Here is a 24,572-nt window from a genome sequence, read left to right as displayed (position 1 = left end):
TTGGTCACATAGGGGGTCATTACAACATTGGCAGGCGGCAACCGCCACCCGCCAAGTTGTAACTGCTGTGCGGCCACCAATGCGGCCGCACTCACGCGGTGCCCATTTTGACATCCCCGCTGGGCCGGTGGGCCGAAACCAAGTTTCCGCCCACCGGCCCAGCGGGGATGTGGGCCACAACACAGGAGCCGGCTCCAAATGGAGCCGGCGGTGTTGCGGCCGTGCGTAGCAGACAGTGAAAAGCCACATGGGGCCCTGTCAGGGGGCCCCTGCACTGCCCATACCAGTGGCATGGGCAGTGCAGGGGCCCCCATGGGCCCCGTGACTCCCCGTACCGCCAGCCTTTTCCTGGCGGTTCAAACCGCCAGGAAAAGGCTGGCCGTCGGGGACTCGTAATCCCCTGGGCAGCGCTGCTAGCAGCGCTGCCCTGGCGGATTACTACCGCCGGGGCCATTGTGGTGGAAAACCGCGGGGCCCGGCGGTGCGACCGCGGTGCTTCCGCCGCGGTCGTAATGCGCCAGGAAGCACCGCCAGCCTGTTGGCGGTGCTTCCGTCATTTTAGCCCTGGCGGTCACGTACCGCCAGGGTCAAAATGACCCCCTAAGTGTTTGAATCTCTTCATTACTAAACAATTGTTCTTCCCACCAGCCTAGAAAAAGGTCCACCAAACTGGGAGCAAACCAAGTACCCATTGCCATCCAAGTATTTGCTGATATAACTTGCCATTAAAAGGAACAAGCATTTGCAATGCAACCGGTCTCACGTTCGCTGGAGCAATTAGCATTGTAAACTCCTAACCGGACTTTTCTTGCCACATAAATTGAAAATGAAAATAAAACAGTTTCACATAACTAACTGGACTTTTCTTGCCACATAAATTGAAAATGAAAATAAAACAGTTTCACATAACTAACTGGACTTTTCTTGCCATAAAAACATGAAAAGTAAAAGTTCCACATAAGCTAGCTGATGGCCGACATCAGTGCAAAGCAGACACACAAAGGGAAATAAAAGTTCACTCTTAGTGAAACCTATCGGCAAAAGTGGAATTACCCAGGTAACAGGCAAAAGTGCAATTAACTATGTAACAGGGTCGATGTCATGCAAAGTGCTCGACTTCTGCCCAGCGAGATTGCGCTGCTAAAAAAGGGAAAAAGTAATCCAGAAACCAGACGGAAAATGTGGAGCCTCGTATGTTTTCAGTACTTTGGTCGCTGCACTCGAGGAGGGCTAAACACCAGAAAAGGCATGACTTATGCAAGCCTTTCACTAATGAAAGCAAGCAGATTTTAAAAGGCAAGCCCAGAAACCAATGAAAGAAACTGACCTAATATGGGGGTGGTCTGAAGCCCAAAGAGAGATTACAACGTGCTCGCCTGTAAAAATGCAGTCTGAGTTCAGGACGTTCTGCTCCCTGCGCTGATAAAAAAAAAAAAAGTTCTCAGAGAAGAAATGCCCTTTAAGCCCCCCCTTGAAAACTGTCAGAACAGAAGCACACAAAGTGTCGTATTGTGGAGAGGTTTACTCGGGTCTCAACAGATCAACACTTAAGTGATGAGTGCCATGTATGTATTCTTACTTATTTTGGAAAGTGTTTACAGCATAATTAGCTCTAGACAATGAAACACACCTCTTCATCGGCTATATGGAAGTTTACTGCCAGCACAAACCTATTCTGAGGCCTGGAAGTTCTGCCGGTAGATATACCTTTTTGAATGGTTTTACTTTTGTTTAATGAAAGCGTATGCATTTGCTTGCGTTAAATTCTGTGGTCACCGAAAACAAACAGTAGTCTAATTAATTTTCTCCCTTCTAAAAGAGAACAGAAAGAAGTAACAGGTGGTGCACCCTTCAAGGCACACATGAACAGAGCAGATCAGATGTTGTAGGGCTAACACAGACGCACATCAAAAGCTGCACAAAACTGATCAAAGATCAAGAGGCTAGAAAAGACTTTGGAAATCGCAGCGTCTTGTAGAACTTCAAAGAAGAATTCACAAAAAGCAAGCACCAATATAACAAGAGCTATAAATAGAGGCAACAAAAAAAATCATGCAAACAATTAACTAACCCTTCTCAAAGTCCCGCAACAAAGCTCCATTTACAGGAGCTTGCTGTATGCTCATAACAAAAGTGCACGGAACATTAGGAAAAAAATAGAATCACACAATTTACTCAGAATTTTTTTTCAATACAGAAGAATCCATAAATCACAAACATAAATAACAAATGGTGTTAGTTTTATGACCCGACTCAAACTTTTACTGAGTCATACATTTGCTGATTCATCGCAGCTGTATTCAGTAGTTGGCCAAATCTTTTATCTTAATGTTTTCTGTGGTTTTCCATGAGGCACTTCAATACAAAACAAGTATGTTCGATATAAAAAGAAAGCAGACAAAAAAAATGCAGTATGCAAATAGTGTAGAGTAAGCAAAAAAAGAAGGATTTAGAATCAGAAAGTTAGAAACAGAGAAAGACAATGGCAAAAAAGCGAAAATATTTATCAATTTAAGACTATGGAAAATTAAATAAATGCCATACGCCCAGATGTACCACTAACACGGCTTTACAATGCTCACAACAAATGAAGAGCACGGGGGAAACGGGATATGCCTTGCCATAACAAGCATTTGGGATGCAATAGTCTTGTGTTTGCTCGAGTTACAGCTCATAGCGTTGGAAATTACTGACTGGACTTTTATTGCCACACAGACTGAAAATAACAAAAGGAAGAGATCGAGGGTGAGCTGGCCCTGGAAAAGCCCCCCTCTGCTGTTGGTTTATGTTTACAGAGGGAGCTGGTGGGGAGGAGTAACTGAACAAGCACCCACACTGTTGAGGTGAAACAGGCAAATGCCAAAAAAAAGTCCCTTACAGAAGAGATAAACAGGACATAGCGTAATTACACAGTACTTTGTGCTGCTCCCAAAGTGAAAAAAGGGAGGACAAAGAGGCAAAACTGACCACTAGTAAGCAAGGATTTTTGAAGGACACTGCAACTAACAAATGAAAACGCTGGAACTCACTCTATAGTATATTTAAAAGTATACAGCAGGCCGAACGCTAACGCTCGACCTACAAATGTTATTCTCAAGACACAGCCTCATCATCTCAAGAATCATGTTAGTATACTCTAGCATCCTGACCGGTCTAGCTCTCAAAAAGTAATAACATGCTTTAATCCCTTGTTTGTGATCAATGACAGTATATAGGGACTTCACATCTAGGGTTACTAAGAGGAAGTCATCCTCCAAGTTTATGCCTGTAATCTTCCGTAAAAAATCATTTGTGTCTTTCACATAGGAGGGGAGGGTGACCACATGATCTTGTAAAATCAGATCCACATATCTGGATATATTCTCAAACGCGCTTTCCCTGGATGAAACAATTGGTCTACCTGGGGGATTGTGACTGTTTTTATGAATTTAGGCAAAAAATATAAAACAGGTAGTTTAGGATATTCTTTTATCAAATAGCTGTACTCTTCCCACTCAAGAATACCTTTATCCCTCCATTGCAGAAGTTTGTTCCACAAGGAAGCTACACTCTGCGTGTATATTTCTGTGCTAGTTGTTACATATGCAGTTTTATCCTGTAATTGTTGGTTAGCTTCCAATATATATTGTTCACGACTCTGAATCACAATATTACCACCCTTGTCTGCAGGACTTATAATAATAGCTGTATCTCCAGCTAGTGTCTCTAAGGCTTGTTGTTGTTCTACAGTGATGTTGTGTTCCATCCTCGTCCCATTAGTCACTCTAAGATTCTTAAGGTCTTTGATAACTAATTCTTGAAAAGTATCTATGTTATCATGTGGCATACATAGTAGAAAAGTAGAGTGGTGTTTGCATTCACTGGGATAGGAATCATCATATACCAGTCCAAGGGCATCCAGCACATCATACGGATTATTAGAATCTATTTCAAAACCCTGTAATTCATGCAGGATTGATAACGTTTCTACATCTTTGATCTGAATCTGACTTGATAAACTCATTTGTTCATTATTACTAGCATTAATGTCCCGAGGGCTACTCTTAGAGGAATGCCATTTCATCAACTTGAGTTTCCTAATAAACTTAAAAAGGTCAACACATAATCAAAAAAAAATTGCAGACAAAAGGATAATCCGTTACATAATAATTCTTTCTCAGTCTCAGTCGGTATCCTATCAGATAGATTGATGATAGTCTTCTCAATCATCTCTTTATCCATTATGTTTCCACATCCAGACTTGCTCTCGTTCCCATCTGTCCTGTTAGCTCTTCTCCATTTCTAGTTGTTTCTATGTCATGACTTTCCTTTCCTCTGTTTACAGCCCCCTTTCCTATTCCTCTTCCTCTGCTGAGGGACCAAGAGCCCTTGCCCTGATTCACTAGATTTGACATTTCTGGAGTATTCTGACGGCTCCTTCTGAGAAGTCGATATTGCTCTAAAAAAGATGCTGACCTGGGATATTGCTAATTCCCAGAACAGCTACTATCAGTCAGGGAAGAATTATCTGTGTCGGTCTCTGACACTCTGCTTTTCTCAGACAGATCTCCACTTCTAGATGTCGTAATAGTCGACTTAACAAAGCTGTTATCAAAATCAGTGTCATATTTGCAATTAAAGGTTAAAGTTCTACCACTCTCATAATCCTCCATGTCTCTTAACCACTTTGTTTTTTTTGTTTTAGTGTTTTTATCTCATCTTCGTGTCTTTTTAATTGTGCATTCATATCTGTTGTAAATTTCATGACATAGGCCCTCATTCTGACCTTGGCGGGCGGCGGAGGCCGCCCGCCAAAGTCCCGCCGTCAGGTTACCGTTCCGCGGTCGAAAGACCGCGGCGGTAATTCTGACTTTCCCGCTGGGCTGGCGGGCGGTCTCCTTCAGACCGCCAGCCAGCCCAGCGGGAAAGAGGCTTCCACGATGAAGCCGGCTCGGAATCGAGCCGGCGGAGTGGAAGCTGTGCGACGGGTGCAGTTGCACCCGTCGCGTATTTCACTGTCTGCGCAGCAGACAGTGAAATACATGTAGGGGCCCTCTTACGGGGGCCCCTGCAATGCCCATGCCAGTGGCATGGGCACTGCAGGGGCCCCCAGGGGCCCCGCGACCCCCCCTACTGCCATCCGGATCTCGGCGGTCCGACCGCCGGGATCTGGATGGCGGTAGGGGGGGTCAGAATCCCCGCGGCGGTGCAGCAAGCTGCGCCGCCGCGGAGGATTCAATGGGGCCGCGGTACACTGGCGGGACCCCGCCAGTGGTGCCGGTCCGACCGCGGCTTTACCGCCGCAGTCGGAATCCCCATTGGAGCACCGCCGGCTTGTCGGCGGTGCTCCCGCGGTCCTCCGCCCTGGCGGTCAAAGACCGCCAGGGTCAGAATGAGGGCCATAGTCTTTATCCGAATGCAATTTCAATTCTGTCTCTATAGTGTTGATTTGTTTGAGACGGTTCTCTCTGTCAAGCCAAGCACATTTGATTAATATTTCCAACATTGTTCGTCAGCTAGTAGCCGCATTATCTGCCCATTCTACTAGCATCTGTGGGTTAGGTGATTTAAAAGCTGGTATAATATATATTCTCAATCCTCGAGGTACTATGCCCTGTTCAACATAATTTTGTAAAGATGTAGCCTCCCACCATTTCGAGATTTCTGATCTCCGTAGTTTTTCTAAATTTCCTAATTTCTGTTTTGCTGACTCATTCCTCCCCCCACTTTCAGATGATTTCCCTTCTTTGGTGGAGTCTTTAGCAAACAAGACTAATGCAGCCACTCTCTGTTGCTCCATAGTTTGATCCATTTTCATAGTGCTGCGTACACAGCTGGACAGGCAGTTAAATTTATGCAAACAAGGTTGTCCTCAGATAAAAGGGCACTCCCAACAGGTTATTTATTAAGGAAAGTAGCAAAGCCAGCAACTTACAGGGAATTCTTTTGTGTTTTCATTGTTCCAGGCCTTGTATTTTCATTCATCTCTCTCATCTCTGGGCACGTGTTTCTGGGTTCATCCCTTCATCAGCAGAGAACAGTAGTCGGTTGTATTTCACATCAGTAGGTGCAGCCGGTGCTAAAAGCTTTTCAAACATCTCCTTTCTTGTTCAAAGGTCGAGTGCATGGCTGCTCAGTTGATTTAATTGCAGGCACCTGATCACTCAGTTAAGTACCAGTTCTGCCCCAGTGCGCCTCTAAAGTTGGTTGCAAAGTGCATCCTGGTTAAGGTAGTCCTGAACATTTTATAATATTATCCTAAGTGGGTTGCTGAAGCCAAGCAGAATAATAAATCACAGCTTGTTACCCCCGAGGTGTTTGAAACGCTTTCAGCACTGGCTGCTCCTTCTGAGGTGAAATACAACAGTCTACTGTTTGTATCTTGTGGGAGACCCATTGTGTCTGCTATTGGGTCTCTACTGGAAAACACATCCAAATACATTGATTTTTATATCCGAGCTTTAGTAGAGGCCTTACCTTCTTATGTTAAAGATACCACACACTTTCTAAAGGTTATAGAGGGCATTCACATTGGATGTTGCGAGCCTATATACTTGCATAAAACATGATTAGGAACTAGGTGCAGTAAGACATCATATGAGGGCTAGATCTATCTCTTTCCTGTTGCACACGGAAATGATTCTGGACAAGATAGACTTCTGTCTTAAAAATATATTTTTTTATATTTGATAAGACAGTTTACAAACAGCTACAAGGGATGGTGATGTGCACCTGCTTTGCCTCCAGCTATGCTAATTTGTTCATGGGCTGGTGGAAGGAGCAGGTATCCGCTGACTGTATGAACTTTGAGGAACAGGTGATTTTGTGGTGTTGTTACATTGGCGATGTGCTTGTCATTTGGAAGAGGGACAAAGCATCAGCTATGAGGTTTGTATCTGACTTAAACAACAATGATTACAACTTGTGTTTCAGTGCAAATGTCAATGAGACTTGTATTGATTTTTTGGATGTGGAGGTCAGGGTAAAGGGAGGATGCCTTAGTACAAGAATATTTAGGAAGAAAACAGCAGGGAACAGCTTGCTGAGTGCACACAGTGCCCATCCATCCAGCCTTATACGCAGTATCCCCTACGGGGAGCAACTGCATGCAAGGCGGATATGTAGCACTGTGGAGGATTAAGAACAAGAATGCAGCATTATGTGTAAGAGGTTCAAAGAAAGAGGTTATAGTGAGCAATTGATATCTCAGGCTGTAGAAAAAGTGAATACTATCACAAGGGATAGCCTGCCATTCAATGTTTCGAACAAGAAGACATCACATGATGAGACTATCAGATTCATCACTACTTTTTCTAAACAGTCACGTAATGTCTGCCATATATTGTACAAGAGCTGGCATATACTCCAAGCAGATCCTGTTTTGACACAATATTTACATGTTGTACTGCAAATCACGTTCAGAAAAAGTAAATCTTTGCGGGATGATCTTAGTCGAAACATGATCACCTATGCCAATTCTATCCGTGACATGACGATTTCAGGGTTTGTATGTTGTCTACACTGTAAGGCTTGTTCCAGTAGTGATATTTGAAAAGGTCTACTGATAGGACCAGGGAACAGACATTTTTGTATCAGAGGGATCTATAATTGCAATACCGACTTTTGTGTATATTGTTTGATCTGTCCCTGTAGCAAGTTATATGTGGGCAGCACCATCCATCGGGCAAAGAAAATGGTGCTTGAACACAAAAGAGCCGTTCGCCACAATGATCCCAATTATCCGGTTGCCAGACATTTCCATGAAATGCATGGGAGAGATGAAAGGCTACTGAAATTTGTAGTGGTAGATCATGTGAGACGAGACTTACGAGGAGGAGACAGAGCATTGAGATTGAGAATTTTGGAGTTGAGATATATTTTTTGGCATATATATATATATATATATATATATATATATATATATATATATATATATATATATATATATATATATATATGTATATATGTGTATATATAGATTTTTTGCAGTACACAGTAATTCAAGCTTCATTGTGAACTGCTAAAACATTCTGCAATACTGCATGTGCATTCTTTTGAAATAAAGTATTTATTTTACACAAACTGCAGTAAATGCTATTCCTAAGCAAATAACAGGCCAAAGTGAGTTCATAAAAGAAAGAGAGAGCACAAAATCTTTGCATACCTGCGTGTAATGTAAATACTGTTTGGTTGATGTGGGGCCTATGGCAAATATGAAGTCGTTTTTCTCTTTGTCCCACAGCAGAATTACTTCGTCCCACTTCATGGCAGCCGAAGACATGGCAAGGTTCTCCCCACAAACACATGCTGAAAATATGAAGGTATTCATTAAAAAACAAAAGCTTGATTCCTTACACTCTGTGTAGATTTTTGCATTCACAATTTTATAGTCACATTCACCTATAATTATAAAAAGTGAGTGAACAGATATTCTTATGTCAGTGGTCTTTTGCAGCAGGCGAGTGTACTTGCAAAAAAGAACAAAATGCAAAGATCCTAAATACAGAGAAGAGGCTTGCAATTATTAAGCACTGGGATGGGCATATATGGCAGTCATGGGAAATAGGAGAAAATGATGCACTCTCTACCAGTTGCGGCTCACGGGAGGGAGAAGGGGCGAGGTGGCACAGGGGGGCGTGGAGGGAAGAAGCTGGGTGAGCACGACCAAAAAATAAATAAAATACATTATAAAAAACGTACCTGTCTCACCGCACTGCGCCACCTCCGAATCATTCCTCATCTGCAGGGACAGGCTCAGGCTTCCAGCCTGCCCTACGTCCAATCCTACCGCTGCCTTCATGCTGCTGGCAACATGAAAGCAACAGTATAATTGGAGAGGGCGCTCCGAGGCAGAGAGGGAGCCTCTTCCTGCTCTCTCCCATCCAGCACTGCGTTGTCAGGTTAGACAGAGCCTACTGCGCATGTATGTTTGGCCGGCCGTCTCGGGCCGCCAAACATACATGCACAATGAGGGGGAGTGCTCTGCCACAACCGTGGCCCCACCCCCTTTTGCAGTAAAAACATAAAAAACATAGTTTATTATGTTTTTACTGTTAAAGTTTTGCAGCTGCAGGCAGGGGGTGGACACTGGAGCTGCTCCTGCTCTCTACACTCCCATGGTCAGACTTACACAACCTGAGTCTTTGGCTTGTATCGTAGTTGTAAAACTCCAAGGTCCCCTAGAAATTTCGGTTTTCCCTGCAGGTTTTTTTAGTTTATGGCAGCAGACAGCCTTAGCAGTGTATAAAATTAAATGGCATCATTATACACTGAAATGGGGATTGAGTCACCTCCTTCCGCCACTGGCTCGTTTTGCCCAGCCTCCTCCAGTCATAACATAGCATTCACATTTTGGGTCAGGCCAGAGGAACTGTCTCCCTGTCATGCTATTGGCTGTTGTGTACGGTAGTCCACTTGCCTGAGTGCTTCTATTGCAATGCTTGTTTCAAAACATCCATAGAGCAAGACAACATTGGAAAACAGGTGTAAATCTCCAATTTACCTGTAACCATATTACTATTGGCTCATATTTATACTTTTTTAGCGCTGCATTTGCGTCATTTTGTGGCACAAAAGCGGCGCAAACGTACAAAATCCAATTGTAAAATGCGTAAAAAAAGTACCTTTGCTTTTAGCAATAAAAGCTACTGACTGGAAAAGTGATGTATTTATTAACTGGTGAGTTACTGAGTACTGATTACCTCTTGGACTACTCAACTGATAAATAGAGGTATTTGGTTTGCAGTTAGGGATGTGAAATATAGGACGCAGGGTTCCAGACTGTCTTGGGACCATTGGAGTCAGATTTCTCGCAGGGAAGTACCAACAGGAGACAGGTTCAAGCAGAAAATGTCTCTCAACAAGGCATTTTTTGCCTGAAACTGCCTCTGGGAGCAAAAAATTATGAAAAATTGTGTAACGTGAAATTTCATAATTCTTACAAATTTTGAAGGCATAATAAAAAAGGAGTATGGACTTAGTTTTGGTATGTCTGATGTATATGTTATAAGTATCACGGGGTGTGTGTAATTTGCAAACCTAGATATTTGAGAGCATCTCACTGACACATCAACTCCAAAGCCTGGAGAGCAGCTGAATCTATATGACTTAATGTTACAACAGGGTATATTAAAGACTGCTGACATATGGTAACCAGGCCGGAAAAACCAGGACATTTCCCAACTGGCATTAGTGACATGGTGTTAGAAATGGGGTCTTTGGTTGGCAGTCAGGTTACCGCCTGTCCAAGCAAGGACCCTCACTCTTGTCAGGGTAAGTCACACACAATCCAAATTATCCTGTGCCCACCCTCTGGTAGCTTGGCACTGAGCAGTCAGGCTTAGCTTAGAAGGCAATGTGTAAAGTATTTGTGCAATAAATTATACAGTAACACAATATAGCACCACAAAAATACACCACACAGTGTTTAGAAAAATGTATAATATTTATCTGGATATTTGCAGGCCAAAACGACAAAAGATGCAATATGAAAATGTAAAGATATCACTGGAAAGTGATATAAAGTGTCTTCAGTCTTTAAAAAGCAAACAAAGTCTCTTTCAAGCACAAAGTACCTGGTTTGGAGTGAAAAATCTCCGCAAAGGACCGCAGAGGAGGAGATGCGTGGAAAATGGTGTGTGCGTCAGTTTCGCGCCTTCACACACGGACTTGCGTCGTTATTTTACACGCGGAGAAGACGTTGCGTTGATTTCCGGCGCGCGGACAGGTCTCCTCTGTGGGTCGCGGGTTTTCAGACACCCCAGGGTCTGTGCGTGAAATCCTGGGCTTGTTGTCCAGCTGCGCGTCGTTCCGGTGAGCTGTCCGTGAAATTTTCTCCCTCACGGCAGGCGCTGCGTCGATTTCACCCCTGGAAGTTGGGCGGCGTTGTCCAGGCGGCCCGTGCGTCGAAGTTCCGGCCGCACCGCAGGCGCTGCGTCGATCTTTTCCTCGCGAAGTAGAGCGCCGTCTTTCCGGTTCGGCGTGCGGTGAATTTTTCACCGCGGAGCAAGCTGTGCATCAAATTTTTCACCGCTCAAGGAGTCCAGTTGCAAGAGAGAAGTCTTTTTGGTCTTGAGACTTCAGGGAACAGGAGGCAAGCTCTATCCAAGCCCTTGGAGAGCACTTCTGCAGCAAAGCAAGGGAGCAGCAAGACAACAGGGCAACAGCAAAGCAGAAGTCCTTTGTAGAAAGCAGTCAGGTGAGTCCTTTAGGCAGCCAGGCAGTTCTTCTTGTCAGGGGGCAGGTTCTGGTTCAGGTTTCTTCTCCAGGAAGTGTCTGAGGTGGTAGGGCAGAGGCCCTGTTTTATACCCAAATGTGCCTTTGAAGTGGGGGAGACTTCAAAGAGTGGCTTAGAAGTGCACCAGGTCCCTTTTCAGTTCAATCCTGTCTGCCAGGGTCCCAGTAGGGTGTGTGGCAGTCCTTTGTGTGAGAGCAGGCCCTACACCCTTCCAGCCCAGGAAGACCCATTCAAAATGCAGATGTATGTGTTACAAATCTGTCGTCCCATTTCTAGGGGCGCTGTAAGGGGACTGTCAGAAGCCTGGGAATCACCTTAAACACTTATCTAGAGTCCCTTGCTGACTCCTGTTTGTTTCTCTTTTCTCCATGGTCCACTTGTGTAGTACTACATTTGCTTCCTGGGACTGCAAATCCCATAATGCACAGCCTGGTAGTCAGGAAAGCCCGGATTCTGTTTCCCATTGTTTTCTATGGGAGAAGTCCAGCTGCTCCTTTTCACTGGATCCTCTCCTCCAGGACTTGCAAGTGTCTGAAACTACACACACCTGAGACCTCTCCTGTGCAGCCCAGCTTGGAACAGCTTATAAGCAGCCATTTCCTCAAGATCCCCGTCGTGCATTGGAGTTTGATTCCTTTGTGTTACAGACCCTTTGTCAGATGGTGTTCCAGTTTTGTTCCTGTTCTGTTCCAGCTTGATCCTGTTTCCTGTTTCTCTGCCCTGCTACTGATTGTTCCAGCCAGAGTCTGCTCCCTATCTCTTAGCCTTGAACCTGTTTGTTTCTTCCAGAGCCTGCTCCCTGTTTCTCTGCCCTGCTCCTGCCTTGTTTCAGCCTGAACCTTCTCCCTGTTTCCCAGTCCTGTTTACTGCTCATTTCCTACTCCCTGAATTCCAGCCCTGTCCTTGCCTGTTCCAGCCAGAGCCTGCTCTCAGTTTCCCAGTCCTGTCTCTGTTTGTCCCAGCCAGAAGTTTGCGCCCTGTTTTCAAGTCCTAGTCCCGTCTTTGCTTCAGCCTGAGCCTGTTCCTAGTTCTTGGCTCTGCCTCTTAGTTTGTTCCCTTCTGTTTCTGTTTCTTCTTGGTTATTTGTGTCTGGTAAGTGTTCTATCAGTCTTCACCAGTGTATAAGTGTCCTCCTTTGTTCTGGGGTTGGCTCCTGGTTTCCAGGAGGCAATTCCAGCTGCCATCCTTGTCCAGTGTTATACGTTGTCTTTCGTGCCTAACAGTGACAGTGTGTTATTGCTGTTTTCTCAGGAATCGCCACTGTGTTTCCAGCTAGACCCACAAGAGCATGTCTTGTGTATGTAAGTACTTTCATTGTCTGTGCTCTAGGGTCCAGAGACAGAATCACTTCTGCTGCCTCCTTTCTGTGGGGCTGGCAGGGTGACTATCTGTAAGAGCAAACTGCACAAAGGCATTGACATTCTCTGTCACTGTGGGAGGTTCTGCGCCTTACTCTGTGTACAACCCCAGCGTGTTTGTCCATTAGTAATCTGTTTCCTGTTTGTTCACACAAGGGTTGCTCTGCTTTTACTTTCCCGTGCCTGTTCATAGCTGTCCTTTCCGTGTATGCCTTTAGCTGCTTTTCTTCCCCAGTATACTACCTCTTTAGGATATTCGGTGACCTCAAGGGGTGTCCCAACCAGAGTCCTGATCAGACCCGCCTGAAACCGTGACAGAATGCACAACCCAAAAATGTCAAGCTCCCCAGTCAGTAAAGGCATGCACAGACCTAAAATGTTTTCCTATCATGTTAAGACACCCCTTTCTAAACCTATACATTCTCTGAAGACCTCTAAAAAAGACCTTAGTTTAAAGGATAGACTTGTTAAAGAAAATCAAAGATTGCAAATTCAGTACTACATTGCATGGCTTGCTGATCCATCAATGTTCAACTATTATCATATCTGTGATTATGACTCCCAATCCCTGTCTGTAGAAGAATTACAAAGAAATAATGAGTCTTTGGAGATTCTATTGCCTCAAGCAGGGGAGAATGTTCCTAACAGTGAAAGAGCTCTTGCTACCTCTGCACAAGACACTTACTCTCAAGAAAAACTGGTTAATTCCTTGCCTCATGCTAGTGCATCCCAAGTTCACCTCCAGGACTCTGCCAAAACAAAGAACCCTGACACTGTTCAAGAAGCCACACTAGGGATTCCCTTGTTTTCTGTTGAGTGCTTCAGCCCATCTAGGCCAGTTTCTCAGAATTCAAAGTGCAGTGCTGACTCTTATAAAGACCTACCAGTCCCTCAGAGCTTTGAAGTCAGCAGGATAAACTCTGTATCAAAGGGATCAGTAAAGACTGTGGGATTCCTTAGTTCAACTCAAAAGGCTTGTGCCCTTCCCAAACTGGATGATAATACACCAGTCTCAATCCCTAAAAGCTCTGCTAAACCCTTTTCTATTCTGAGTGGGTTTGATAACAATATGGACACACACACACTAAAAGAGCAGTTTTGGCAGATTAAAAGGCAGATATTGGACTTCTATGATGAATATATTGTAACATACACAAGAAATTGTGCATGTGGGCTCTTTTCATCAATGCATATTTCACTGTTGCAAGAACTAGACATTCTGTTTATCTGTAAGGTAGAAGAAGTAAAAGAGCAGCTGATGGAAACTACTGGGAAGCAATTTGAAAACCTGAAAGAAGAAAGTGATCACCAGCTTTGGCTTAAAGAACAGTATGCTACTTTGTGTGCCTCTCCAAAGAGTTCTATAGAGCAGATTGTCCCTTCTATTAATGACAGTCAAAAGACAGCTCCAGTCATAAATATATCAGCCTCTTCTTCAGACTCTCTCTCAGACTGTAGTTCTCCAGTGAAAATTTCTGTACATTTGACTGAATCTCTGACATATCTGAGAGATTTGACACCTCTTGATTCAAAGGATGGATCAGAGTCTTCAGAAGGAAGTGTCTCAGCCCCTCTATCAGAACAAATAAAGCCAAAGGAAGAAGAGAGTTCTGATGCAGACTCCAATAGCTGCACCTTAAGAAACCAAGATATGACTTTACTGGAGATTAATGGCAAGTTATCCAACAGTGTTGAAGAATCTAAATCTAATGATGACAGTGGTTCCTGCCTTGCCATGAGCAAACCTGCAGATAGTGCTGTTCAAACGGTGCACACACCAGAATTTTCAGATTGTGGGGATACTCTTGGCCTTTCAAACAATATCATAGAATTTTCAGACAATGAAGAGACAGTTCCTGTTTCAAGTGAACTAATGGATGTTTCTGACCGTGAAGAAATACCCGCAATTACTAAGAATGTAATGGACTTCTCAGAAAGTTAAAAAATCTCTTCTGTGTCAAAGCAAACCGTGGAGAATTCAGACAAGGAAGAAAGCCAGCAATCTGAAACTAAACAGCCTGTCATAAGAAATGAGAGCCTTCTCCTAGAACTGGACACAGCTGCAGCCTCAACCACTGATCCTGACTTACTGTTCCTTGCCACTGTGTATCCTGTTTCCAGCTCAACGGTTACTGAAGAACAGATCTTTGATCTACCGGTATCTGATCTTGATGTAAAACCAGCAACACCAATGTCACCTGCTGTGTCCCTGAAATTAAAGACTCTTGAAAACCAGCAATCTGAAACTGAAGCTCAAGTACTGAAAGATGTAATATTTCCCACTAAAACTAAAGACTTGAATTTGAATCTTGTATTCGAAGATCTGATGATAAGTACTGTTCTTAATGTTTTATTTCAAGAAACCATCATCAATTCAAAGGCTAGAGCTGAAAATGTAGGTAACAGTGTAAAGGTGATTTCTGAAGAGCCTCCAGTTCTATTTCTTTCCAAAGAACAACCTTTCAATGTTAACAGAGTTGAAGATCAACTACCTGTAGTAGAAACGCCTTGCAAAGAAACCATTTCTGATACCACGAACACACCACAGAGCACTTGGAATGAAGAAATCCCAGTCTTGTCTGAAGATAACCCTAAAGAATTAGTTTTTGGAACTTCTACATTTTCAGATGTTAATCCAGTTTCTAAAGACATGAAAACTCTTGTTGCTCCTGAATTTGATACTCCGAAGTCATCCAAGATGAAAGAAAATTCTGACTTTTTCATGTTTATCTTGAGAACACCAGTTACACATGTCTCCCAAGTCTGTATGCTTTGCAAGCCTCAGACCACAACCCTTGCAAATACTGCTGCAGAAACTGACATATCCTGCTTGTCGGAAGGTGTTACAGACCTGACAGTTACTAATACGCCAATTATCTCCTCCAAAGAAGAAAGTATTGAACAGGAAACTAATGTCATAAAGAATACCGCCCATAATGCCATTCCAGATCTCCTTGCTCCTGAATCCACAACTTCACCAGAAACCAACTCCATGCACTCCTCCCATATCACTCGAACAATAAAGAGTAAAGACATCGGAGCCCATATGGGTATTAATACATGCTTTGCTCATTGGAAGATTCACTTATGGCAGGACTGTAAACTTATCCACCAAGGTTGGTGTTGGATTTTCTTGCTGTGGTTTTTCCTCTTCAACTTTTTTCAGCCAAAGGATCGCCTTCTCTTCTTGAGCAGACTGGTGGGAGGGGGTATACTGTTACGACTCTGTCGTCCCATTTCTAGGGGGCGCTGTAAGGGGACTGGCGGAAGCCTGGGAATCACTTTAAAAACTTATCTAGAGTCCCTTGCTGACTCCTGTTTGTTTCTCTTTTCTCCATGGTCCACTTGTGTAGTACTACATTTGCTTCCTGGGACTGCAAATCCCATAATGCACAGCCTGGTAGTCAGGAAAGCCCGGATTCTGTTTCCCATTGTTTTCTATGGGAGAAGTCCAGTTGCTCCTTTTCACTGGATCCTCTCCTCCAGGACTTGCAAGTGTCTGAAACTACACACACCTGAGACCTCTCCTGTGCAGCCCAGCTTGGAACTGCTTATAAGCAGCCATTTCCTCAAGATCCCCGTCGTGCATTGGAGTTTGATTCCTTTGTGTTACAGACCCTTTGCCGGATGGTGTTCCAGTTTTGTTCATGTTCTGTTCCAGCTTGATCCTGTTTCCTGTTTCTCTGCCCTGCTCCTGATTGTTCCAGCCAGAGTCTGCTCCCTATCTCTTAGCCTTGTACCTGTTTGATTCTTCCAGAGCCTGCTCCCTGTTTCTCTGCCCTGCTCCAACCTTTTTCAGCCTAAACCTTCTCCCTGTTTCCCAGTCCTGTTTACTGCTTGTTAGAAATGGGGTCTTTGGTTGACAGTCAGGTTACCCCCTGTTCAAGCAAGGACCCTCACTCTAGTCAGGGTAAAAGAGAATCACCCTCAGCTAACCCCTGCTTACCCCCTTGGTAGCTTGGCAGAGCAGTAGGCTTAACTTCAGAGTGCTAGGTGTAAAGTATTTGTACCAACACACACAGCAACTTAATGAAAACACTACAAAATGACACAACACCGGTTTAGAAAAATAGGAAATATTTATCTAAACAAAACAAGACCAAAACGACAAAAATCCGACATACACAAGTCAAGTTATGAATTTTTAAAGATTAAACTCAAAAATAGCGCTTAGAAACAAAAATGCTTCGATGAGATGTTAACACGGCGTCGTGACGGAGTCGTTCCCAACAAGCCGACACCAGCGGCGCCGGACACGGAGTTGTGTAGACCCCCAAGTACAGTACCTTTGGTGAAGAGTGAAAACAAGCCGATGCGCGAAGTCGGGGATCGCGGCGTCTGTGCGAAACGTTGAATCCGTGCACTTCGAGCGGCGTCGGTCACGACGTGGTGCACCGACTTCCACGGAATCGCGTACTTCAGCGGGGCTGCTGCGGCATCGGGCCTGCGAAGAGCGTCGCGTTCCAGCAAAGGTGACGGCGTCGGGTGCAGGCTGCGTTACCGGATTCAGCAGCGGCGTCGGTCCGGAGTCGTCCGAAGTCGATTTCCTTGGATTTCCACCAGCTTTCCATTCAAGGGCCCAGGGACTGGATAGGGCACCACTGGTCAGAGCAGGAGTCTCTCCAGAGACTCCAGGTGCTGGCAGAGAGAAGTCTTTGCTGTCCCTGAGACTTCAAACAACAGGAGGCAAGCTCTAAATCAAGCACTTGGAGATTTCTTCACAAGATGGAAGGCACATAAAGTCCAGTCTTTGCCCTCTTACTCTGGCAGAAGCAGCACTGCAGGAAAGCTCCACAAAGCACAGTCACAGGCAGGGCAGCACTTCTTCCTTAGCTATCAGCTCTTCTCCAGGCAGAGGTTCCTCTTGGTTCCAGAAGTGTTTCTAAAGTCTGTAGATTTGGGTGCCCTTCTTATACCCATTTTAGTCTTTGAAGTCACCTTTCTTCAAAGGGGACTCACACCTACTTGTGAAATCCTGCCTTGCCCAGGCAAGGCCTCAGACACACACCAGGGGGTTGGAGTCTGCATTGTCAGAGGCAGGCACAGTCCTTTCAGATGAGAGTGACCACTCCTCCCCTCCCTCCTAGCACAGATGGCTAATCAGGAAATGCAGGTTACACCCCAGCTCCCTTTGTGTCACTGTCTAGTGCGAGGTGAAAAACAACCCAACTGTCAAACTGACCCAGGCAGGGAATCCACAAACAAGGCAGAGTCACAGAATGGTGTAAGCAAGAAAATGCTCACTTTCTAAAAGTGGCATTTTCAAACGCACAATCTTAAAATCAACTTTACTAAAAGATGTATTTTTAAATTGTGAGTTCAGTGACCCCGAACTCCACATGTCCATCTACTCTCTAGGGGAATCTACACTTTAATCATATTTAAAGGCAGCCCCCATGTTATCCTATGAGAGATACAGGCCTTGCAACAGTGAAAAACGAAGTTGTCAGTATTTCACTGTCAGGACATATAAACCACATTACTATATGTCCTACCTTATCCATACACTGCACCCTGCCCTTGGGGCTACCTAGGGCCTACCTTAGGGGTGCCTTACATGTAAGAAAAGGGAAGGTTTAGGCCTGGCAAATGGGTACACTTGCCAAGTCGAATTTATAGTGTAAAAATACACACACAGACACTGCAGTGGCAGGTCTGAGACATGATTACCGGGTTACTTGTGTGGGTGGCACAACCAGTGCTGCAGGTCCACTAGTAACATTTGATTTACAGGCCCTGGGCACCTCTAGTACACTTTACTAGGGACTTAACAGTAAAACAAATATGCCAATCATGGATAAACCAATTACATACAATTTACACAGAGAGCATATGCACTTTAGCACTGGTTAGCAGTGGTAAAGTGCTCAGAGTTCAAAAGCCAACAGCAACAGGTCAGAATAAATAGGAGGAAGGAGGCAAAAAGATTGGGGATGATCCTGCATAAGCAAAAAAGTCCAACACTGCTTATTTCCTACTCCCTGTATTCCAGCCCTGTCCTTGCCTGTTCCAGCCAGAGCCTGCTCTCAGTTTCCCAGTCCTGTCTCTGTTTGTCCCAGCCAGAAGTGTGCGCCCTGTTTTCAAGTCCTAGTCCCGCCTTTGCTTCAGCCTGAGGCTGTTCCTAGTTCTTGGCTCTGCCTCTTAGTTTGTTCCCTTCTGTTTCTGTTTCTTCTTGGTTATTTGTGTCTGGTAAGTGTTCTATCAGTCTTCACCAGTGTATAAGTGTTCTCCTTTGTTCTGGGGTTGGCTCCTGGTTTCCAGGAGGAAATTCCAGCTCCCATCCTTGTCCAGTGTTATACGTTGCCTTTCGTGCCTAACAGTGACAGTGTGCTATTGCTGTTTTCTCAGGAATCGCCACTGTGTTTCCAGCTGGACCCACAAGGGCGTGTCTTGTGTATGTAAGTACTTTCCTTGTCTGTGCTCTAGGGTCCAGAGACAGAATCACTTCTGCTGCCTCCTTTCTGTGGGGCTGGTAGGGTGACTATCTGTAAGAGCAAACTGCGCAGAGGCACTGACATTCCCTGTCACTGTGGGAGGTTCTGCGCCTTACTCTGTGTACAACCCCAGCATGTTTGTCCATTAGTAATCTGTTTCCTGTTTGTTCACACAAGGGTTGCTCTGCTTTTACTTTCCTATGCCTGGTCATAGCTGTCCTTTCCATGTATGCCTTTAGCTGCTCTTCTTCCCCAGTATACTACCTCTTTAGGATATTCGGTGACCTCAACGGGTGTCCCAACCAGAGTCCTGATCAGACCCGCCCGAAACTGTGACAGTATGCAAGTGAGGCTGAGTACCCTGTGTTTGGGGTGTGTCTGAGTGAATGCACAAGGAGCTGTCAACTAAACCCAGACAGACGTGGACCGTAAGGCACAGAAAGATTTAAGTGCAGAGAAATGCTCACTTTCTAAAAGTGGTATTTCTAAAATAGTAATATTAAATACAAATTCACCAGTCAGCAGGATTTTGTATTACCATTCTGGCCATACTAAATATGACCTTCCTACTCCTTTCAGATCAGCAGCTACCACTTCAACAATGTATGAGGGCAACCCCAATGTTAGCCTATGAAGGGAGCAGGCCTCACAGTAGTGTAAAAACGAAATTAGGGGTTTTACACTACCAAGAGACATGTACTACACAGGTACATGTCCTGCCTTTTACCCACACAGCATCCTGCTCTAGGGGTGACTTATATGTAGAAAAAGGGGAGTTTTAGGCTTGGCAAGTACTTTTAAATGTCAAGTCGAAGTGGCAGTGAAACTGCACATATAGGCCTTGCAATGGCAGGCCTGAGACAAGGTAAAGGGGCTACTAAAGTGGGTGGCCCACTAGTAGCATTAAATTTACAGGCCCTGGGCACATATAGTGCACTCTACTAGGGTCTTACAAGTAAATCAAATAGCCAATCATGGATAAACCAATCACAGTACCATTTACACAGAGAGCATATGTACGTTAGCAGTGGTTAGCAGTGGTAAGGTGCCCAGAGTTCAAAAGCCAACAACAGCAGGTCAGAAAAAATAGGAGGAAGGAGGCAAAAAGTTTTGGGATGACCCTCTAAAAATGGCCAGGTCCAACACATGCTATCGCCTGTACAGGCTCTCTTAGAAAAACAAAAGTTTCATCTTCCCTCTAGTGACATTCAATGCATGGTGTCGCCCACTTTAATTCCTCAATCTAGCATTATCCTAAAAGGAGGCCATCAAGGGCTCCACCACCAGGAAAAACAAGAGTGATTTTTGGCACCCTGGTCTTAAGATATGATACTGTTACATCACAGGCCATAAATCAGGAGTTGCAGGTTGTTCGAAACTGGGTCTAGAGTTGGCAGAGGTATGCACCCTGTCCAAGCAGGGATCACAATCCTCATCAGGGTAAGTCATAAGCACAATCCAAATGATCCTGTGCTCACCCTATGGTACCTTGGCACAGAGCAGGAAGGCCTAACTTAGAAGGCAATGTGTAGAGTAGTTGTGCAATAACAGTGCACACAGTGAAAACACCACAAAAAGTACTCCACACCAGTTTAGGAAAATAGATAATATTTATCTGAATAAAATAAGACCAAAATGACAAAAATTCAATATGCACAAGTCAAGATATGACTTTTTAAATCAGTGGTTCCCAACCTGTGGTCCGGGGACCCCTGGGGGTCCGCAAAGCCCCCTGAGGGGGTCCGCGACTGCTTAGAAAATTAAATAATATTAACAGATTAGGTCTCCAGCTCTCAGTAATGTCTCAGTTGGGGGGTGGGGTCCCTGGATTCGAATTATGATTCTGTGGAGGTCCCCAAGTTCCAGTAATGATAAAGTGGGGGTCCACAGAAGTCAAAAGGTTGGGAACCACTGTTTTAAATGATTCTCAATCCTTAAGAATCAGTGGTTGTATCCTTTTAACACACAGTACCTGGGACACTTCATAAATCGCAATGCAGAGGTACCACAGAGGAGGAGATGCGTCGGATATTAAGGTGATGCGTCAGATATTCTGGCACAGCAAGGACGATGCGTTGTTTCTGTCTATGCAGCAAGGTGATTGATCTCTGGGAGTGCAGCTTGGGTTCCTCACTGCGATGTGTGGGAATTTTGTATGACCAGGGATGATGCATTGAAAGTCCAGAAGGTGCTGGCACTGTGACGATTTTCCAGCTGTGAGGCAGGTGCTGCATCGATTTCTGGAGGCACTGCATCGATTTTTCAATGCACAGGATTTTTTTCTATTTGGCAAAGTCTTTGCTGGTTTTCAGACTTCAGAACAGGAGGCAATCTCAATCTAAGTCCTTGGAGAGCCCTTGTGGAGAAAGACAGAGGGGGTCATTCTGACCTTGGCGGTCCATGACCGCCATGGCGGAGTGCGGCGGAAGCAATGCCAACAGGCTGACGGTGCTTCCTGGGCGATTCTGAACGCGGCGGGAAAGCCGCGGTCGGAAAAGGGGAGCCGGCGGTTTCCCGCCGGTTTCCCGCTGGCCCAGGGAACCCGCCATGGCGGCGCTGCTTGCAGCACCGCCATGGGGAATCCGACCCCCTTCCCGCCAGCTGACACCGCCAGAACCAGGATGGCGGGAACGGGTGCTGTGGGGCCCCTGGGGTCCCCTGCACTGCCCATGCCACTGGCATGGGCAGTGCAGGGGCCCCCTAACAGGGCCCCACAAAGATTTTCACTGTCTGCTGTGCAGACAGTGAAAATCGTGACGGGTGCCACTGCACCCGTCGCACGCCTTCAACTCCGCCGGCTCCATTCCGAGCCGGCTTCATTGTTGAAGGGGCTGTCCCGCTGGGCCGGCCGGCGGTCTTCTGGCGGTCGCCCGCCGGCCCAGCGGGAAAGCCGGAATGGCCGGAGCGGTCTTTCGGCGGGAACCGCTTGGCGGGCGGCGACCGCCGACCGCCGCGGTCAGAATGACCGCCAGAGACCTTCCAGCAGGGTCAGGGGCCAGCAGGCAGCAAAGTAACAATCAGGAGAGCAGTCCTTCCAGAAAAGCAGTCCAGATGAGTCCTTTGGGAAGCCAGGCAGTCCCTGTGACAGAGTCCATCTGTAGGCCCAGAAGTGTCTGATCTGGTAGGGTCACAGATCCAGTATATATACCCTAAAGTGCCTTTGAAGTGGAGGAATCTTCAAAGAGTTTGTTTGAAGAGCACAAGTCCCACTTTCAATCCAGCCCTGTCTGCCAGGAGCCCTGTGGAGGGTTATCAGTCCTTTGTGTGAGGGCAGGCCACTGGCCTTTATAATGAAAGTGATAGCCTCTCCACCCTTCTTGCCCAGGAAGACCCATCAGTATGCCCCTGAGTTTCCTGTGTTTATGGGTGTGTCGGTGGAATGCAAAAGGGGAGCCGTCAACCAGCACAGACCAGCTATGGATTGGCGACAGGCTGTAAGGCACAGAGAGCAGTAAGGGCAGAGAAATGCCTACTTTCTAAAAGTGGCATTTCTAAAATAGTAATGTAAAATCCAACTTCACCAATAAGTTGGATTTTTCAATACCATTCCAACCATACCAAACCATACCAAACATGACAAGGTTTTCCTTCGATCCTTAGAGTTACTCCTCTTAGATCAGAAATTACTACTTAAAAGTATATAAGGGACTTTCCATTGCTGGCCTATGAGAGGAACAGGCTTCACAGTAGTGAAAAACGGCTTTGATAGTTTTTCACTACCAGGACAGGAAGAACTTATAAGTAAATGTCCTGCCTTTTACTTACTAAGCACCCTGCCCTATGGGTTATCTAGGGCCTATGTTAGGAGTAATGTATATTTAATAAAAAGGGAGTTTAAGGCTTGGCAAGTAGGTTTAAATGCCAAGTGTAAGTGGCAGTGAAACTGCCACACAGGCCTTGCAATGGCAGACCTAAGACTGGGGTAAGGGTCTACTTATGTGGGTGGCACAATCATTGTTGTAGGCCCACTAGTAGCATTGCATTTACAGGCCCTGGGCACATGTACTGCACTTTACTAGGGAAATACAAGTAAATTAAATATGCCAATCGGGTATGAGCCAATGTTTCCACATTAAGGGGAGAGAACACGAGCACTTTAGCGCTGGTTAGCAGTGATAAAATGTGCAGAATCCTAAATCAACAAAAACAACTTCAGAAAAACAGAGGCAAAAAGCTGGGGGAAGGCCACCCTAAGGCTGTCAGGGCTAACATGTGTCCCCCCCAGCTGACAGTGGGCAGAGCTACCCAACCCATAGGAGCTCTCTTCACTAAGGAAAAATCGGGAGAGACCATCAGCATTGCCGTGGTCAGTCTCCGGGCGATGCTCCACCATAAAGTCCATTCCCTGTAGGGAGATGGACCACCTCAAGAGTTTATGATTTTCACCCCTCATTTGCATGAGCCATCTGAGGGGTCTGTGGTCTGTCTGAACCTTGAAGTGAGTCCCAAACAGGTATGGTCTCAGCTTCTTCAGTGCCCAGACCATAGCACATGCTTCTCTTTCAATGGTATTCCACTTCTGTTCCTGTGGAAGTAACCTCCTGCTAATAAAGGCCACTGGTTGGTGTAGGCCAGTGGTCTCCAAATTAGTTAATGCCCACCCCCAAGTTGAAAAATATAAATAATTGGGCCCCCCTCAGAATTTTTCACAAATATTTTATAAAGATGGCAATGTTTAAATATGTCTAGACCTATTTAAACATTGCAGTTAAGTACTGTTACCTTTTTAAAAATGCATTAACATGCTTTTGCTTAAAACAAAGGCCTGTTATTTGTATAATGCTTCTGGGATCACTTGTGGCCCCCTTAGTTTGAAGACCTCTTGTCTAGGCCCTCCTCATTCAGCTGAGCTAAGACTGCCCCTATGCCATGCTCTAAAGCGTCCGCTTGCACAATCACTTCCTCAGAGTAATGAGGGGCCCTGAGAACAGGTGCTGTGCACGTGGCTTTCTTGAGAGAATCAAAGGCTTTCTGACAAGCCTCTGTCCAGTTCACCAACCTGGGCTGCTCCTTCGAAATCAGCTCAGTTAAGGAGGCAACAATGGTGCCATAAACGTAACAAATCTTCTGTATTAACCAGTGAGGCTTAGGAAGGCTGTCACTTCAGTTGGGGTTTTAGGTGGTTACCAGGCCATGACTGCTTCAGTCTTGGCCTGGAAGGGCTGCACCTTGCCAACTTGCCACCACCTACCAGGTGTCCCACATATTGGAACTTGCTGGCCTTGATTGTCAGGCCTGTCTGTTGCAGGGCCTGAAGCATCTCTTGGAGGGGATGCAGGTGTTCCTCCCAGCTGGCACTGTAGATGGCAATGTCCTCTAAGTAGGCGGCACAGAATGCCTCCTTGCCAGCCAGGACCCTGTTAACCAATCGTAAGAGGCTAGCAGGGGCCGTCTTCAAGCCAAAGGGCATCACCCAGAATTGGTAATGGCCCTCAGTGGTTAAGAATGCTGACCTCCCTTTTGCTTCCTCAGTCAAGGTGATCTGCTAATACCCTGATGTTAAATTAAAAGTACTGAGGTCTTTGGCAGCACGTATCCTGTCAATGAGCCCATCAGCTCTGAGAA

The 24,572-nt window shown here is 45.4% G+C and overlaps 1 protein-coding gene across 1 annotated transcript in view; it reads right to left on the bottom strand.

Annotated features, from left to right (window-relative positions):
* LOC138295428 (cysteine-rich venom protein-like) overlaps window positions 1–24,572 on the bottom strand; it is a 115,272-nt gene that overhangs the window by 58,180 nt on the left and 32,520 nt on the right. The window contains exon 5 of the mRNA XM_069233725.1: window positions 8,144–8,286. Within this exon, the coding sequence (XP_069089826.1) occupies window positions 8,144–8,286 (143 nt within the window). The remainder of the gene's footprint in view (window positions 1–8,143; window positions 8,287–24,572) is intronic.

The sequence above is a fragment of the Pleurodeles waltl genome, chromosome 5 (assembly GCF_031143425.1).
Source record: "Pleurodeles waltl isolate 20211129_DDA chromosome 5, aPleWal1.hap1.20221129, whole genome shotgun sequence".
Classification (NCBI taxonomy): Eukaryota; Metazoa; Chordata; class Amphibia; order Caudata; family Salamandridae; genus Pleurodeles; species Pleurodeles waltl.
The sequence above is the reverse complement of the archived record's forward strand: the minus strand, read 5'-3'. Positions and strand labels throughout refer to the sequence as shown.